Genomic DNA, 18695 nt, shown 5'->3' on the forward strand with positions numbered 1-18695 from the left:
ATTATTCAGAAAAACCAAGAAATTTTCATGATAAGGAAACCATACACAAAAACAAGAGATGTGCAATTAGACTGAAAGAGACTACTATTCAACTATGAAGGATACAGAAGGAAACAGAGAATGGGAAAGGAGCAATAGTGAAAGAGATTTCGGTTAAACAATTTTAAGAGTGAAGGAAATATAAATTTTACATTTGAGAAGACCAATTTTAAGCAGGGTGAATAAAAAGAAATCCATACCTGGACATAATACAGTGAAGCTTTACAACAACAAAGATAAGATTTTTAAAACAGCCACAAAGTTAATACAAATTATTCACAAAAAGTAAGCTCAGTGAGACTGAATGCTGACTTCTCAAGAGCAACAACTAGAAGCCAGAAACGGGGAAAAAGTACCTTCAAATCACTTGGCAGGGGAGCAGACATGGCGAGATCATCCTAGGACTGTACACTCAATGAAATTATTTTTCTTAGATTTGGTGCACAATAAAGACATTAAGAAAAACAACCTAAGAGCATTTACTCCAGAAAGAACTTCCCTACCCCAACTAAAGCAGTTTGTAAGAAAAATGCTTCAGGAAAAAGGGAAGTAATTCCAGACGGAGGGTTTAAAAACATGCAAGAAGTAATGAGAAGCAATGAAAATTATGTCTCAGGTCTATTTAAGCAAAGTTGAAAAAATGAATACAGCAACACTAATGGGGCTAAAACTTAACCAAAGTATTGGACAACAGTGATATTTAAGTTGAAGAATGATGGAAGTGGAAGCATTCTAAGATTCTGACATTGTTTCAGAAGAGGAAAAGCTACTGATTAACCTCAACCTCTGAGTTAAACATGCATGCTCTAATATCTGCAGTTACTACTAATAAAACAGAGTTTACAACTTCCAAACAAGAAGGGATAAAAATAGGTGAGAGGACTCAATCAATCCAAAAGAGGAAAGATAATCAGAAACAGAGAAGGAGGGATGGAAACAGAGGGTAAAGAAGAAGAGAACAAAATGCAATGTTAAAAATGAATCCACATGTCTTAATGGTAATGAAATGTGTATGTACAAAACTCTCTAATTAACTGGGAAAAAAAAAAAACCCTGCTAAACTGAGTAACAATAAGTAAACATATGCTCTTTATAAAATACATTTAAAACATAAACAAAGATTGTACAATATTTTAAAAAAGAAAGAGGGCACCTGGGTGGCTCAGTCATTAATTATGACAACTAAATTAATTAACATTAATTAAACTCCCCCTTTCTTTGCTTGTCTGCCTGATTGTGATATTTCTCTCTCTGTGTCAAATAAATAAATAAATAAAATCTTAAAAAAAAAAAAAAAAAGGCTTTCATTGTAAATCACCACCCAAATGATACAGTAATCATTTCCATTTACTTGGTTATCATATGGACCACTAAAGTTCCCTATTTCTATATAACTGCCTGAATAATCTATCAGTACAGATAGGGTGTCTGCCTAAACATTAGCTCATCAGCTCTACTGAGGAGCAAACAGTAAGTCCTATACTCTTCTGGAGCAGGATGAAGATTGGGCGTGCTTCCTTTGTCATTCCTATCAATGTTCCAAGAGAAAAGAATATTGATGTTTCTTGAGAACAAGGTTCATCTACTGTCTTCTCTAGACCATTCCCAAATCTGACTACGTAGTTAAGTTTAGCAAAAAACACTAGTTTGGGGTATGAGGTGTTAAAATAGTACACACAAGACACTTCTGTTTTGCAGACTCACGCTTATGAATTTGCAGAACTTTGAAAATGTGGGAAGACCAAGCTCAATAGGCTTAGTAAATTCTTTTGGAATCCAAAGTCAGCATTCCCCCCAAGAACACCAACTTCTTTATACATGCTACAGTCCTAGAAAACTGAAGCTTCATTTAATTTGCTATTTACAAGAATTTCAGTCTACAGTATTATACAGAAGCACTGAGAAAATGCTGAAGATGTCACAGGTGGATCATATAAGGTTAGTATTCTATTCAAATACTCCTCACAGAGCCTTTTTCAAGGCTACTTTACTGCGCATTATCAGCTAAACCACAGAACATAAGTAATAATGCAGATCATTCAATCTGCAGTAAAAATATACATTTCAAGCCAATAAAGTCCTAGATAATGGGAAATACTTTGGGGTATGGATAGTGCACAGGGCAGTGCAACAAGTAGTGATAATCCAACTCAAAAGCATACCAATTACATTTACTTATTGGCTAGTTTGTTTGTTTAAGATTTTATTCATCCATTTTTGAGAGAGAGAGACAGAGAGAGGAGGAGGAGGCAGAGGGAGAATCAGGCTCCCTAGTGAGCAGGGTCCAATGCAGGACCTGATTCCAGGACCCTGGGATCATGACCTGAGTGGAAGGGAGACATTTAACTGACTGAGACACCCAGGGACCCTACTTTTTGGTTAATACACAAAACAATGAACAAGATGTATCTCACTGAAGCAAGTTCATTATATTAAGAGACCCATTTTAATGCAATGTCTACAGTTGGGGGAAAGGGATACTAAGTGATACATAGTTTTTTATAGGTAAGATTTCATGAATGGCACCTTCCCAATTTCACTCTTAATTTATGAAATTGAAAAAGAATTCAGAAGAAAGCAAAATTAAAAGGGAAAACATTGTTCCTTAGTTATTAGGCTGCTCACAGCCAAAGGAGCTAGGCAAAGAATGAAGCAATTAAAAAAGGACACATGGGTGTTGCCTTATTGACAGAAAGGTTACAAAATAATTTTTTTTTTTTTACCTCAATACACTTTAAATTGAAGAGAAACATATGGAAATCATTAACCTGATATGGGAGAAAGAGTCAAGTATAAAAGGTGTTATCATCACCCAGAAGCATAGCCTTGCCCTCTCATAACAAGATGAAAGAAAAGCCCTCAGTGCTATGAGGTAGAGCAGAATATGGTGAAAAGAAGCAACATCCAGCTCACCACCCTCAGCTCTTGGTCCCTAACTCAGTGACCTTGGGAACACACCTCTATGCACCTTTTGCATAAAAAAAGGGACTTCAATACCTTGTGGTAATGGATTTCACTGACAAATGTGATATGAGATAGGCAGAGGTCCTAGCCAAAACCTGAGAAAACAAGTCAAGAACAACTTCACCGGAAACACTCCATTATTTGCTTTGTCAAATAAAACAGAGTATAACTGAGTGAGTATCCAATTGGCAGCCAGTCCTAAACATCCTTCCGGACATTGACTGTGTGCACACAGAGAGACTGGAAAAACCTTAAGAGTCAGTATATGGTTTCTATTCTTTAAACCAATCTTGTATTTCCATAATGTGATATCCAAAGAAGGCACCACAAAAGGTTTCCATTTTTAAGTGTGTGTTATCCCTAATACCACTCAGAAACTATTTATATTTTGAAGCAACTTTACATGACACCCCAAATTAAAGCATAACCTTTTTATACTATTTTACTTGGTCTGGAAAGAAAATGTTTCTATTAAAGCAATAAATAAGACTTCCAAAAACCAAGTTAGCAAGTGCCAACACATCTGCTCCAATTTTATTTTGGTCATGTATTTAAACGCTACTTAAACAGTTTTAGCTCAGCTTCCATTTAAAATGCTGATAAAATGGATAACTTTTTTCACATATCATCTCAGCATCATTTGTATCACATTATACAAAATAAACAGACTATATAAATTATTTTGATTGTCTTTCTTGCTCTCTAGTAGAACATAACTCTTATGGGGGTGAGGATTTTTGTTCCATTCTTTACTACCTCCCTAATGCCTAGAACAATGACTGGGACATATCAGAACACTATATCTGTCATAAGAATCAATCACAATTTTTTTTCTCCCTCAACTGCAGAAAGTTTGCTTTGGGTTTCTTTTTTTTTAACATTTTTATTGTTTTGAGATTTTATTTCTTTGAGAGAGAGAGAAAGAGAGAAGAGCCCGCACAAGCAGGTTGAGCAGCCGGCAGTGGGAGAGGGAGAAGCAGACTCCCCACTGAAGAGAGAGTCCAATGTGGGGCTCAATCCCAAGATGCTAGGATCAAGACCTGAGCTGAAGACAGATGTCCAACCAACTGAGCCCCCTAGGAGCCCCCTGCTATAGGTTTTTCAAATGTTTCAGGACCCATTCAACTGTGGCTTTCTAGCTAACAAAAAAATATTTTTCAAATCAAGTCACCTCATCTTTGAAAAGTTTCCAAATTTTCCCGTTTATCTTCATATCCCCCAAAATCTTACAATTCATCCCTTCATGTACACATTATAAAGAATGATGCATTGTGATGCTCTTTTGTATAAACATTACAAATACTCAGGCTCAATATCCATGATGTTGAGTCATAATATACAGCTCTGAATTTCTTAAGGTCTAGTACTGAGACCAGGGAATAAGAATCCTGGGGGACGGTGGTCCAGGGATCTGAAGGTTGAGCAACTTTACTGTTTATTACCTGAGAACTAGTATTCACTTATGTAGTAGTTAGTGAGTACCTACTAAGTTTCAGGCACTGTTCTAACAGGCCCATGTTCTCAACAAACTTACATTCTATTAGAGTGTGAGGTGGGGAACAGAGAAATAAGAAAATGAAACAGACCTAATAATTTCAAAGAGTGAAAAATGTTATAGAGGCTAAAAAATAGGCAACTGGGTTAAAAAAATGGTGGAAGTTGGAATGGAGGGGATGAGGGATCCATGAGAGCCTCTATGCAGTGGAAATATGTGAACAAAAGACTGGGTGAGAGGGTAAGTGGACAGAACATTCCAGGCAGAGAGCCGAGGGAGTGCTGACATGTCTGGGTTCACTTCAGTGCTGAAAAGCGTATTTTCTAATACCCAGTTTAGTAATCACATGTGAGCAGAGTGCATCTAATGCCAAGGAGCAGCTACAGTACAGTAACACCACCCAGGTGTTCATGCAGAAGATTTTTTTAAAAGGGGTGGGTGCAACAGACCACAAAAACAGACCACTCGTGTGCACACACGCACACTCTCTCTCTTTGTAAATAAATAAATCTTAAAGAAGCAGCAGCAGCAGCAGAAGAATGCACGTTTTAGGATTTTATCTCAAGTATGCCTAGAAAGCCACAGTTGAATGGGTCCTGAAGCAAAGAAATGATGTGATCTGATTTAAAGGGGTCATGTTGGCTGCTCTACAAAAAGCGACTAGAGAGGGACAAGAGTGCAAGCACAAAAACCAGCAGGGAGGCAGTGGCAGAAGTCCACTGAGACAGGATGCTCAGACTAGGGAAATGACCGTGGAATAAAGAAAGACAATGATATGAGAACTTATAGATTAAATAGGGAACATGAGGTGAAGAAGAAAAATTAAAAATGACTCCTATTAATCTTGGCTTAAAAAACTGGGTGGAATAAAAACCACCCAGAAAAATGGAAAACAAAAAACAAGGCTGTTTATGAAAACATTGTATGTCATAATGAAAGACTAAAACAATCTAAATAACCTAATATCCAGCGGTAGGGGATTAGTTAAATAAATGGACCAGTATGCAATCAACAGAAATACTACAGATGACTACTTCATAACACAATAAAATGGCTCTGATATCGCAAGCAGGAGGAAAACACATTACATCATAACAAATTACGATATCATTTACCTCAAAAAATAAATCAGTGTATCCATTTTGTATATTTTTTTAAAAAGTCAACCCACACATAAATTAAGTATAAATCTACTCCAAAATGTTACTCCTTTTTCTTTGTGCTTTTATTTTCCAAATTATCTAAAATGAACTCATATTTTTTTATAATATTTTTAAAAGCTGCATTTTTAAATGGCAGTATCCCTAAACCACACCTACCTAAACTGGCATTTTTTTTCCCTCCTCAGGTACCTCTTCCATAGGGATGCTTTCAGAAACTCCTGTAGCATCTCTAGTATTGGGATATGAATGCATAAGCAAATGAGTACTATTGCCACAGAGTGACCCCAGATAAACTCTTAACTCATGAGAGTTTTACATTGGGTCTGGATCCCTACTACAACAATTTCACAGCATCCCCAAATGGTTCTGGGAAGAAGCCTGGCTTCACTGCAGTGCTGAAGAGCACATCCTCTAACACCCACAATCAGACTACCCAATTTAGGGATCTAATGTGAGAGGAGTGCATCTAAGCCCACAAAATGGATATCTGATATATACAACAGCACCCAAATATTTATGGGGAAAATTGGGAGGGAAAATTAACAGATTTTAACAGATAAATTAACAGATTTTAACAGAAAAATTAACACATTAACAGAATCTCCCAGCTGCTTACAAGAATATAAACTATGATTCCTATAGGTATCCCAGTATTAATAGAGTGATCACAGAAATTACCGAAAAAGATGTAAGGAAATAATGTAGACATGTTTTATCCAAATAATTTAGAGAGCAAGATAAAAATAAGGGGATTCTAAACAGGCTGAACTGCCAACTATATACTAAGAATTGTTCAACCAAGAGAATGATTTCTAGGGGCAAGCTATAAGGTTTTGGAATTTAAAAAATTTTAGTATATGTGCTGCCGAAGCGAGCACTGGAATTTAAAAAATTTTGAGTAGCCACTAAAAACGATGAAATAAGCAAAAGTAATTTGCTAGGTTTTATTTCCTTCCTCCCTTCCCTCGCTCTCTCTCTCTCTCTCTTTTTTTAAGATTTTATTTATTTATTTGTCAGACAGAAATCACAAGTAGGCAGAGAGGCAGGCAGAGAGAGGAGGAAGCAGACTCCCTGCTAAGGAGAGAACCTGATGCGGGGCTGGATCCCAGGACCCTGGGACCATGACCTGAACCAAAGGCAGAGGCTTTAACCCACTGAGCCACCCAGGCACTCCTCTTTCTTTTTTAAAAATATTTTATCTATTTATTTGAGAGAAAGAGAGATCATGGAGCCTGACTGGGACTTGACCCCAGGACCCTGGGATCACAATCTGAGCCAAAGGCAGACACTTAGCTGACTGAGCCACCCAGATGCCCCTAATTTGCTGTTTTTAATCCCAAGTTATTACATTTTAACAGGTAATCAATATAAAAAGCTAATGAGATGTTGTACATTCTTTTCCCATACCACATCTTTGAAATAGGGTTTGTGTTTACACTGACAGCTCCTCTCAATTTACATGTGCACAGCAGTAAAACAAAAAAAAGAGAAAAAGAGCAGCAGCTCCAGAAAAGGAGATTGCTGCTCCCCTTTACTGATAACCAGAGAACCTAGCAAAGTCCCCCTACAGAAGCAATCCACGAAAATATAAATAACAATGCATGTATGTTACAAAGAAGGGGGATTTACAAACCAGAATGAGAATCTATGTTTCTATGAAAAGAAAACCCACTCACTGTGAAGAGATGGACCCAATTCCTGAAGAACAGAAAACCTAGTTCCCAAAGGGGAGAACCTCCAGGGAAAAGAACAATGCAAGAACCAGGTAAGTAAAATGGTAAGTCACTGGGTAAATGGCTACACAGGATGCAGTAAAGCTACAGAAAACAAACACCAGCCTTGTCTTCCCTCTTCTATTCTATGTGGCTTTATGGCAGCAGGGCCATCTACCTGAAAACAAGGTATCCCACATTCCTTCAAGATGGGGAGGTGTTGTATAATAAAGAATGTCCAGTCTTTGTCTCAGTTTCCTGAAAGTAAACTTCCATTAAGTTCAGTTAATAACAAGAATGTCTTTGTTATTCAACATGACCCTGAGAGTTTATGCTAATGAGGTAACTCCTGGTGGGCCCCCGAGTTCTAGGTGTTGTTCTAGCACATTATCAGACCTCAAGGAGGCCAAGGGAAGCCCCCAAATTTGTAGCCAGTTGATCAGAAGTGTGAGCAGCCTGGGGACCCTCCAAACTTGTAGCTGGCATTTGAAATGCAGAAGTCACGTGAGGAAGGATCAGGGAACTCCTAAATGTAAAGTCACTGGGGTGAGAAGAGCTTGTGGCAGCTTGCACCTATAGTGAGAGCAATCTTGTTGGGGATCATGCCCTTTTACCTGGGGGGGTCTATGCTAACTGCAGATGGTTAGCACAGAATTTTACTTCAGTATTTCATTTTATTTTATCTTATTTTTTACTGCAGTATTTTAAAAAGTCAAGCCGATCTGGCAGAATTCTCAGGGACTACAGAATCTGAGCCCCACCTTTCCAGCTAATATCACTAGCCCTACTCAACTTTCTCACATACTCTTACCTTCCCTAAACGCTCAGGAAAAACTACAAAAAGCCACAAAAACCAAAGTCAGCTGACATTTACTCCAATTTAAAAGGGAACTAATGCAACTAAAAGAAGTAAAGAGATTCAGAGCAACAATCAAAATGAAGTATTTCACCTTGGTTTAAAACAAGGCCCTCACTAGTTCAGCGCTCATCATAATGTAAAAGTGCAGGGTAGAGAAGCCTTGTCAACTGAAGAATCAAGTTCTGCCTTGAGTCAAGAATTTTAGGCTTCTACAACACTTTAAATACTCATTTCCTTTTCAAGCACATGTGCAATTATATACCCTAGTATCTCTATTACCATAAATGCAATTCAACTGTTTGCAGAGTCATACTACAAAGTCTTTAGTTATGCCTTGAGCAATAAAAAGGATGTCATTTATAAGTATGGTGGGGTGAAAGGGGTGAGATAGGGGTCAGAAGTGAGTTGTGATAGAGAACACCAAACTCCAAACTCAAAGGAGCCTTTGGTTAGTGAAGTTCAGAATGAAATAAAAAGTAGAAGCATAAACATGCTCCTGAAGCAAGGTCTACAGAGCCACCAGGTCCACATAATGTTTCCACTGTCCACTATGCTAGCAAGCTCAAAAGGCACAGCCCTCACTGCTGGAGGACATTAAGCAAGTTACTTAACCCTCTCTACGCCTCAATTCCCTTACCAAGAAACTTAACGTCTCTACACTTCAATTCCCTTATCAAGAAACACCATATTCACCAGGTATGGTGGAAAATGCACCATATCCACACATGCCTGGTTGCATACCAAGTGTCAGTTGTGTTGGACGAGTCTGACAGAGCAGGTCCAAATAAAAAGCCCTCCAGCACTAGAGACAAGGGCTTGCCCTCTGAGATTCAGGGACTACAATGAGCCCTTTCCTGTGCCACTACCAGTTACCCTAGGCCTAGGCCAGACAGTGTCCTTGCTTTCTGCATTACAGGCATACTTTCTAATATGTAGGCTACTTACAGGAGGTTGGCTTCCTAAAGGAGGGTTTGGAGGTTAGACCTCATGCTACCATGTGAGTATGGCGAACAAGACTATGCTTAATGGAGACACAAAATGATACTCTTCTGATTTTAATTCCAAATGAATCATTAACTTGAATATAAGACTGACCTATGACCCACAGGTATATGGTCAACTAATCTTTGACAAAGCAGGATAGAATATCCAATGGTAAAAAAGACATTCTCTTTAACAAATGGTGTTGGCAAAACGGGACCACTTTCTTACACCAGACACAAAAATAAATTCAGAATGGATAAAGACCTAAATATGAGACAGGAAACCATCAAAATCCTAGAGGAGAACACAGGCAGCAAACTCTTTGACCTTGGCTGCAGCCAAGTTTTTACTAGACACGTCGCCAGAGGCAAAGGAAACAAAAGCAAAAATGAACTACTGGTATTTTATCAAAATAAGAAGCTTCTGGACACCAAAGGAAACCAATGAACAAAACTAAGACGTAGCCTACAAATGGGAGAAGATATCTGCAAATGACGTATCTGATAAAGGCTTAGTATCCAAGATCTGTAAGGAGCTTATCAAACTCAACACCCAAAAATGAATAATCCAGTTAAGAAATGGGGAGAAGACATGATCAGACACTTTTCTAAAGTAGACATCCAGATATAGCTTGGGCGCCTGGGTGGATTAGTCAGCTAAACATCTGACTTCAGCTCAGGTCATGATCTGGGGTCCTGGGATTGGGCCCACAGAGAGGTCCACGCTCACCAGGCAATGTGCTTCTCCCTCTTCCTCTACCACTCTCCCACTCTCTAGCAAATAAATTATTAAAGAAAAAAAAAAGCTTTAAAAATAATAAAAAGAAAGGACACCTGGGTGGCTTGATCGGTTAAGCAGATGCCTTTGGCTCAGAGGTCATGATTCCAGGGTTCCCAGATGCAGCCCTGCATGACATGATGCTCCCTGCTCAGTAAGGAGTCCTGCTTCTCCCTCTGCCCCTCCCCCCACTCTTGCACACACACCAGCCAGAATGCGTTCTCTCAAATAAATAAAATCTTTTTTTTTAAGATTTTATTTATTTATTTATTTATTTGACAGAGATCAGAAGTAGGCAGAGAGGCAGGCAGAGAGAGAGGAGGAAGCAGGCTCCCTGCTGAGCAGAGAGGCCGATGTGGGGCTCGATCCCAGGACCCTGAGATCATGACCTGAGCTGGAAGGCAGAGGCTTTAACCCACTAAGCCACCCAGGTGCCCCAAAATAAATAAAATCTTTAAAAAAAATAGTAAGAAGACATCCAGATGGCTAACAGACATATGAAAAAATGCTCAACGTCACTCATCATTAGGGAAATATGAATCAAAACCATGATGAGGGATGCCTGGGTGGCTCAGTTGGTTAAGCAGCTGCCTTCGGCTCAGGTCATGATCCCGGCGTCCTGGGATGGAGTCCCACATCGGGCTCCTTGCTCCGCGGGGAGCCTGCTTCTCCCTCTGACTCTGCCTGCCACTCTGTCTGCCTGTGCTCACTCTCGCTCTTTCTCTCTGACTAAATAAATAAAATCTTAAAAAAAAAAAAAACAAAACCATGATGAGATATACCACCTCACACCTGTCAGAATGGCTAAAATTAACAACCTAAGAAACAGGCGCTGGTGAAGATGCAAAAAAGGGGAACCCTCTTGAACTGTTGGTGGGAAGGCAAACTGGTGCAGCTACTCAGGAAAACAGTATGGAGCTTCCCCAAAGTTAAAAACAGGACTGCCCTATGACCCAGCAACTGCACTACCAGGTATTATTCAGCCAAAGGACACAAAAACACAGGAGTACATGCACCCTGATGTTTACAGCAGCATATCAACAATAGCCAAAGTATGGAAAGAACCCAAGTATCCATCGACTGAGAAATGGACAAAGATGTGACAGAATGAAATCTTACCAACTGCAACATGGATGGAGTGACAGTGTATTATGCTAAATGAAGTCAGTCAGTCAGATAATGACAAATACCAGATGATTTCACTCATATGTGGAATTTAGGAAACAAAACAGATTAACATATTAGGGGACTGGGGGGTGGGGGTGGGGAAGAAACCAAGAGACTCTTAAGTAAGACCGAAAACAAACTGAGGGTTGGTAGAGGGAGGGAGGGAGGGAGGGGATGGGCTAGATGGGTGATTAGTATTAAAGAGGGTACTTGTTATGATGAGCAAAGCATGTTGTATGTAACTAAAGAATCCCTGAATTCTACTCCTGAAACAAATACTGGACTATGTGTTAACTAACTAGAATTTTTTAAGAAAGAAAGAAAGAAAGAAAGAAAGAAAGAAAGAAAGAAAGAAAGAAAGAAAGAAAGAAAATTAAAGACTGACCTATGTATTTTATACATAATCAATAATCAATTCAGGTCAAAATACATTAGGTCAAAGAAAACCTAATGTAAAATTAGTAATGCATTTAATGTGATTACTGATGTTTTCCTTGGAATATTTTTATGGCATTAACCTGACCTAATGTCATTATAAATTCAAATGTACAAGACACACATTTTACATAAAAGGTCCATTTTCTATTCTTACATATGACCAACTTCCCAAATGGTCTATGGAATATCTTTTCCATATGTTAGATGTTTTATATTTAGGTTACAAAATCAAGTAACTTGAGTATCTGCCTTCTACGTGTCAATTTTTAAAAATAAAATAATAGTTAAACATAATATACTTTCCAATATAATAAACAAAAGGTAGTAGCGAGCATGACTTACCTGGAAATTAAATACCAATTCACTTCCCTTTTTTTCTTGTCGCCTTACAAAACAATCACTTTACATGAAGATTTCTATTGTACAAACTTAACTAATTAACAGCATGTTTCTTCAATTTTAAAACATGATGAATGGACTGAGTCTACGTCTAAAGCAAAAAATTAAGCAGCTGACACAGATCATTTCTTTCAGATCTCAAAATATTCCTCCTCCAACAGGTATCATTAGTATCCTCATTTTACAGAAAAGAAATGGCAATTTAGAAAGGTTAAGTAATTTCCCAGGATGCAGCCAAGCAATTTCTCCTAATTCTAGACACTACTCCCTTCTATAGTATCTTTAATTTCAGATATATGACAATCTATTTTTATTTGCATTAACATTAAGTGGAGATATTGGGGAGCCTGGGTGGCTCAGTCATTAAGCAGCTGCCTTTGGCACAGGTCATGATCCCAGGGTCCTGGTATTGAGGACTCCCCCTACTTGTATTTCCTCTCTCACTCTCTCTCTGTCAAATAAATAAATAAAATCTTTTAAAAAACAAACAAACAAACAAACAAACATTAAGTGGAGATGTTAAGTTTCTAGGACAGAAACTACCTATATTTAAACATACACATAATTAATGTAAACTGACCAAAATGACAGTTTGGCACAGATGTAAAGTAATGCTAAAATACTTTCATCTTATACATACTGTGATTAAAAAATCACCATATTCCACCAAGTTACCTACAATTAATGAAACTGCTAACACACTTACCTCAATTAATTTGTTGGCATGTTCACGGAAAACTTGGGCATATTCCTTAACTTCTTTCTCATTTCCATTCTTTGCAGCTTCAATCAATACTAAAAGTGGAACATTGGTTTCCAGGAATGAATCTGAAACATGGTCCATGACAGCTTTGCGGAGCTAATAAATAAATTGTAAAAATTTGATTTTATTTCTACCAAGAAACTAGACTGCTTTTTTTCTCTTGTACTTCCAAATGTTAATGTTAGCTCATGATAGCTGGGCCACACTGATACGAGGATCCCTCATGTAAGCTGTGCAGCTACATGATCTGCAACACAGGAAACACGATCCTGAGGATAATGGTTATGCTACAGTTATAGCATTTCAGCAACAAAATTTCAGAATTCAAGATAATATCCTTTTTTTCTTGGGTATTAAAAACTAAAGCTTGTATCTTAAAGGAATAATACAAAGCAGCTCCGGGCTGAATTGAAACACAGCCTTGGAATATATGTTATTAGCCTAACTAAAAATGAAAACCCAGGACTAAGTGACTAAGTACCTTCTGGTTTATCTGAAGAGGGTTAGCACACTGTGAACCTTAAATCTAAAATGTTATCTTTATAACCATTTCTGAAAGGACTTTACCAGAAGGAAAACAATTAAAAACACATTCCATCATTAATTTTGCTTTTTATCAAACATGATCAATAAAATGTCTCTCTACTAAGTGTGGAAACTGCTATTAGTACAATTTCATTTTAAGTCTTAATACATTGTTTTGTAAATTCAACCCTAATTTTTAAAATACTAAAAGTCAACTGGATTCTGAAATGTTAATGGGACTATTTAACAAATGAGATTCTTTCCTGTGTATTTACTAGCTTGGAAAATACAGCAAACGCCAATATCTCTATACCCACATATTTGTACTAGAAAAACAACTCCACCAAGGATCTCCACTGCAATTTCTGCTTCTCCCATATGCAACCTAGTATCACGAGACCCTTCAGGGTTCTGTCACAGGTCTCACCCAAGTAATTTTACATTGAGTTTCTTACCTGTACATCTTTTTCATGCTAGAGCTAATTTATTCAGACCATCCCAGTAGGTTATATCATTCTAGGCCCCCAAAAGATTTTATTAACCATTTAGAACTTTACTAGCAATCAAACACAGACAGGTAGTTCCCTGTGAAAAATCCATCCTTTACCCCAATAAAAAATATGGGCCCAGTATTTATTGGAATTTTAACCCAAACCACAAAAGTGAGAACCTGGGAAAGCAAACAATTTGTTCCAGTTTACCTGTCTACGCAAGTCCCTAGTCTTCTTGGTCATTTTATCTATTGCAGAATTGAGTGCATCACTTCTTTCTTTACGTCCAGCCTGAAAAATAAGAAAAGAAATGCACATTGTAGTGATTCACAAGGAACTGTTAATTATAGTCAATAGTTGTTTCTTTTCAAATCAACACTTTTTAATTTTTTTTTAATTAAAGCCCAAACTTGGAAAATAAATGGGGGTACTATAGGAGAGAACCATGTGGCTTTGTTTATAAAAACCTAACCTTGGGGGGCACTTGGGTGGCTCAGTGGGTTAAGGCCTCTGCCTTCGGCTCGGGTCATGAACCCGGGGTCCTGGGATCGGCCCCACATCGGGCTCTCTGCTCGTTGGGGAGTCTGCTTCTCCCTCTCTCTCTCTGCCTGCCTCTCTGCCTACTTGTGATCTCTGTCAAATAAATAAATAAAATCTTAAAAACAAAACAAAACAAACAAACAAACACCTAACCTTGGGACACCTGGGTGGCTCAGTTGGTTAAGCAGCTGCCTTCCACTCAGGTCATGATCCTGGAGTCCCAGGATCAAGCCCTGCATTGGTCTCCCTGCTCAGTGGGAAAGTCTGCTTTTCCCTCTGTCCCTCACCCCTCTTGTGTTCTCTCTCTCTCTCTCTCTCTCTCTCTAATACATAAAATCTTAAAAAAATAAAAAATAAAAAATAAAATAAAACCCTAACCTTACAATGCTTAGGCTCCACATTATCTGATGGTAAGAACTGATGGAGTTTTACCAAGAGAAGCCAAGACCTGACTGTCATTTAAAAGGTTCTGCTTGAAAAATTTAAACCTTTTTTTTTTTTTAAGATTTTATTTATTTATTTGAGAGACAGATAGTGAGAGAGAGACTGAGCACAGAGAAGAGGGAGAAGCAGGCTCTCTGCTAGTAGGGAGCACAAAGCAGGGTTCATGACTGGAGCCAAGGGCAGACACTTAACTGACTGAGCCACCCAGGCCCCTAAACCTGTATTTTACTTCAAAGTTGAGAATACATTAATTTCCCCTTGAATTGCAAGCAATATTAGGTTACACCTGATTCTCATAAACTCTGAGATGTGAAGAATGTCAAAACATGAAAGATGGCATCTGGCACTAAAACAATGTGAAACAATGAATTTTAAAGTTAAGATGCACCAGGAAGGATCTGAGTTAATGTGTATTATGCAGCTCCAATAAGAATGCTTTGTAAGATTACTTCAGCCATATATTTTTAAGTTCTAGGCAAAGCTTAATCCAATTGTATTGCACAGAAAAGAACATATTAGTCACTCTGAGAGAGTTATATAAATGGGCACTGCTTCAGAGGTCAGGAAGTTGAGATTTTCATCGGGAAACATTTTAACCAGAACCAAAATTGATGGGTGCTGAAAGAAAAGGAGACAAAGCTAAGTTACCCAGGTAGAATTAGCCATGTGCTTGGAAATACCTTGGTAAGATATTAGTAGGTTAGTCTGTAAAGTACATTAAAAGTTTTTCCTTACAAAATGCCTGGCCAACAAATATAAAATAAAACACCTAGCACTCAAAGGAGAGATACAAGTAGACAAAGGAATTTAACTCAGTGTTCTATTTTCCGGTGCCCTCAAGACATTCTGGTATAGATATGCCATCAGTACACAAGCCAGCACAGCATATGAACAGCCAGGTGAGGAGATGTATTTTCGTGTTTTCTCAGTGCCCTGTTCGTCTATCTGTTACTCGCCTTCTCTCTTCTCCCCCATTGGAACCACTAGAACAATGACACTTGTCCCTCTGCTCCCATCTCTATGGATTGTTACAGGAGAACAGAAGGAATATTGAGGGATATAGATTACTCAGCAGAGGGCAGAAAGGAGACAAGAGGGGATTTCAGGAATACTAAGAGTTGAAATACAGATCCAAAATTAATACAATCACTCTCAAATTTGTTTAGGGTCACATCCATTACTTTTCCCCCTAATAATCATGTACTGCCAATAAAATTAAGTAGTCTAACTTTTGGGTTCAGCTCAGGTTGTGATCTCCAAGTTCTGAGATCAAGCCCTTCATCAGGCTTTGGCTCAGTGAAGAGTCTGCTTGGGACTCTCTCTGCCCCTCCCTCCCTAATCTTCTCTCTCAAAAAAATAAATAAAATAAAATAAATTTTTAAAAAGTAAAAATGAAACAATTTTTTTTTTTTTAATGGCTTTAGGGGCTCCTGGATGGCTCAGTTGGTTAAGCATCTGCCTTCAGCTCAGGTCATGATCTCAGGGTCCTGGGACCAAGCCCCACATGGGGCTCCCAGCTCAGTAGAGAGCCTGCTTCTCCCTCTCCCTCTGCCCCTCACCCTGCTTGTGCTCTTTCCTTCTCTTTCTCTCTGTCAAATAAATAAATAAATTTTGGGGGGAAAAAATGGGAGGGGAGTTTAAAAAAAAATAAAAGAGTCTAGGCAAAACTGATTTATAAATGAGAATTTCTACTTGAAGGAATAAATGGTGATTTACTCATGGCCATCAGCGAGAAAGAATGTGACAAGTGTAATTAGTTACTGACAATCTCAAAGATCAAAATAACAGGATCTAAGGCAAAGGTGACTAAAACAGAATTTTAAAATAATCAAACTAATGCCTTCATCAGGAAAGTCTCCATACATTCCCCAGAGACCTAAGAACACACTTCAAAAAAAATTTCTCTATGTCAATCTAGTATGATTTATCATTATTCCTAGCTACGTTTTTAGTATGTTTCTAGGAGATCATTTATCCCAGAAAATATCAGCTATCTGAAATGCAAAAGCTGGGTACAATAACCTCATGAGAACCCAATCCCTTATAATCTCGAGTGCCCAGAAATTTTCTCAATTTGTGCAGAAGGATTTACTCTGCAAGTTATATAAAAGCAAATCATCAAGCTTGATTTTGAGGGAATCATAGCCACACAGCAAAATCATAGCCACACATACCACAAATCAGCTAATTCTATATTTGTGAAACTACCCTAAAAATCAATTTGTCTTTCTCGTTACTTTGGGAGATAAAAGTTTATGCCTCCTTGATCAGGAAGGGAAAGTTCAGAGCAGTAATCTGCTGAAGCTTTTAGGTTATACTAGACAAACCCTTTTAAAATCACAGCATATCTTTAAAATATGTATACACACACACACACATACAAACACACACATATACACACACATACACCTGGTGGTTCAGCTGATTAAGTGTTTGTCTTCAGTTCAGGTCATGATCCCAGAGTCCTGGGATTGAGCCCTTGCATCCTGCTCCCTACTTGGCAGAGTGCCTGCTTCTCCTCTCACTAACCCCACTTGTGCTCTTTCAATCTATCTGTTAAATAAATAAATCTTTAAAAATAATAAATAAAATAAAATATAATGGCGTAAGTACACAGGCATATACACACAACTTTAACAATGAGCTTGATGAAAGTGGAAAGGCTGCTGATGCATAAAAAATTTTTACTTCTCTTTGAAATTAAAGTTGTTGGGATTTTTTAATTTCTAGTTTTAGTTATGCCAAAGGAAAGTTGCTCATTTAACCTTTAAAATAAATGACTCACAGCTCCTACCTAATTGAAACTCTATACCATCTAAGCAGAGACCACCTAGATCCACTCACATTTGATATGTATGTTCTGCGAGGCAGCGACAAAAGGGCTAAGAAAACGACAGGCCATATTTAGGGTTTCAACATACAGTTTTCCCTCAGCAAGTAAATACCAGCTGAACTGAGGGGAGGTAAAGGTTATTAGCTAGATGGCCTCTAGCAACACAGTCCTAGTTGAGACAGTGAAAGGGCTTTCAAAACCCATCCTCAACAGAAGCATGAAGAAGCCATTTTACCTTTCTCTTATTTATTTGAGAGAGAGAGAGAGAGAAAGGAAGAGCAAGCACAAGCCTGGGAAGGAGCAGAGGGAGAGGGAAAAGCAGACTCCCTGCTGAACAGGAAGCCGGAAGTGGGGCTTGATCCCAGGATCCTGGGACTATGATCTGAGCCAAAGGCAGAAACAAATGGACCTGAGCCACCCAGGAGGCCCAGGGTTGCTCTATTTTTAACTTCTTAAGGAACCTCCCTACTATTTTCCAGAGTGGCTATACCAGCCTGCATTCCCACCAACAGTATAAGAGGGTTCCCAATAGCCAAACTGTGAAAAGAGCCCAAATGTCCATCCACAGAGGAATGGAAAAAGAAAATGTGGTGTATATATAATGGAGTATTATTTGGCCATCAGAAAGGATGAAATCTTACCATTTACACTGATGTGAATGGAACTAGAGGGTATTACACTGAGCAAAACAAGTCAGAGAAAGACAATTATCATATGGTTTCACTCATACATGGAATGTAAGAAATAGCACAGAGGATCATAAGGGAAGGGAGGGAAAATCAGAATGAGAAACAGAGAGGGAGACACAAACCATGAGAGACTCTGAACTACAGGAAACAAACTGAGGGTTGCTGGAGGGGAGAGGGGTGGGGGATAGGGTAACTGGACAGTGGGCATTATGAAGGGCACGTGATGTGTTGGCGCTGGGTGTTATATGCAACTGATGAATAACTGAACTCTACATCTGAAACTAATGATGTCCTGTATGTTGGCTAACTGAACTTAAATTAAATAAACAAGCAAATAAAGCAAACAGGTATATGAAGTTCATAAAATAAGGCCTTAATTTTGAAACTACTAATAACCCAGAAGAAAAAAAGAG

The 18695-nt window shown here is 38.4% G+C and overlaps 1 protein-coding gene across 3 annotated transcripts in view; it reads right to left on the reverse strand.

The window, feature by feature from the left end:
- The window catches only part of CTNNA1 (catenin alpha 1), a 316889-nt gene that overhangs the window by 39456 nt on the left and 258738 nt on the right, over positions 1-18695 (reverse strand). For all 3 annotated transcript variants that reach the window (XM_082725499.1, XM_082725500.1, XM_082725501.1), the window contains exons 8-9: positions 13987-14067; positions 12704-12856 (exon numbers count right to left, since the gene is read on the reverse strand). In XM_082725499.1, the coding sequence (XP_082581625.1) occupies positions 12704-12856; positions 13987-14067 (234 nt within the window). The remainder of the gene's footprint in view (positions 1-12703; positions 12857-13986; positions 14068-18695) is intronic.

Source organism: Mustela nivalis (genome assembly GCF_964662115.1).
Source record: "Mustela nivalis genome assembly, chromosome: 3".
NCBI classification, from domain to species: domain Eukaryota; kingdom Metazoa; phylum Chordata; class Mammalia; order Carnivora; family Mustelidae; genus Mustela; species Mustela nivalis.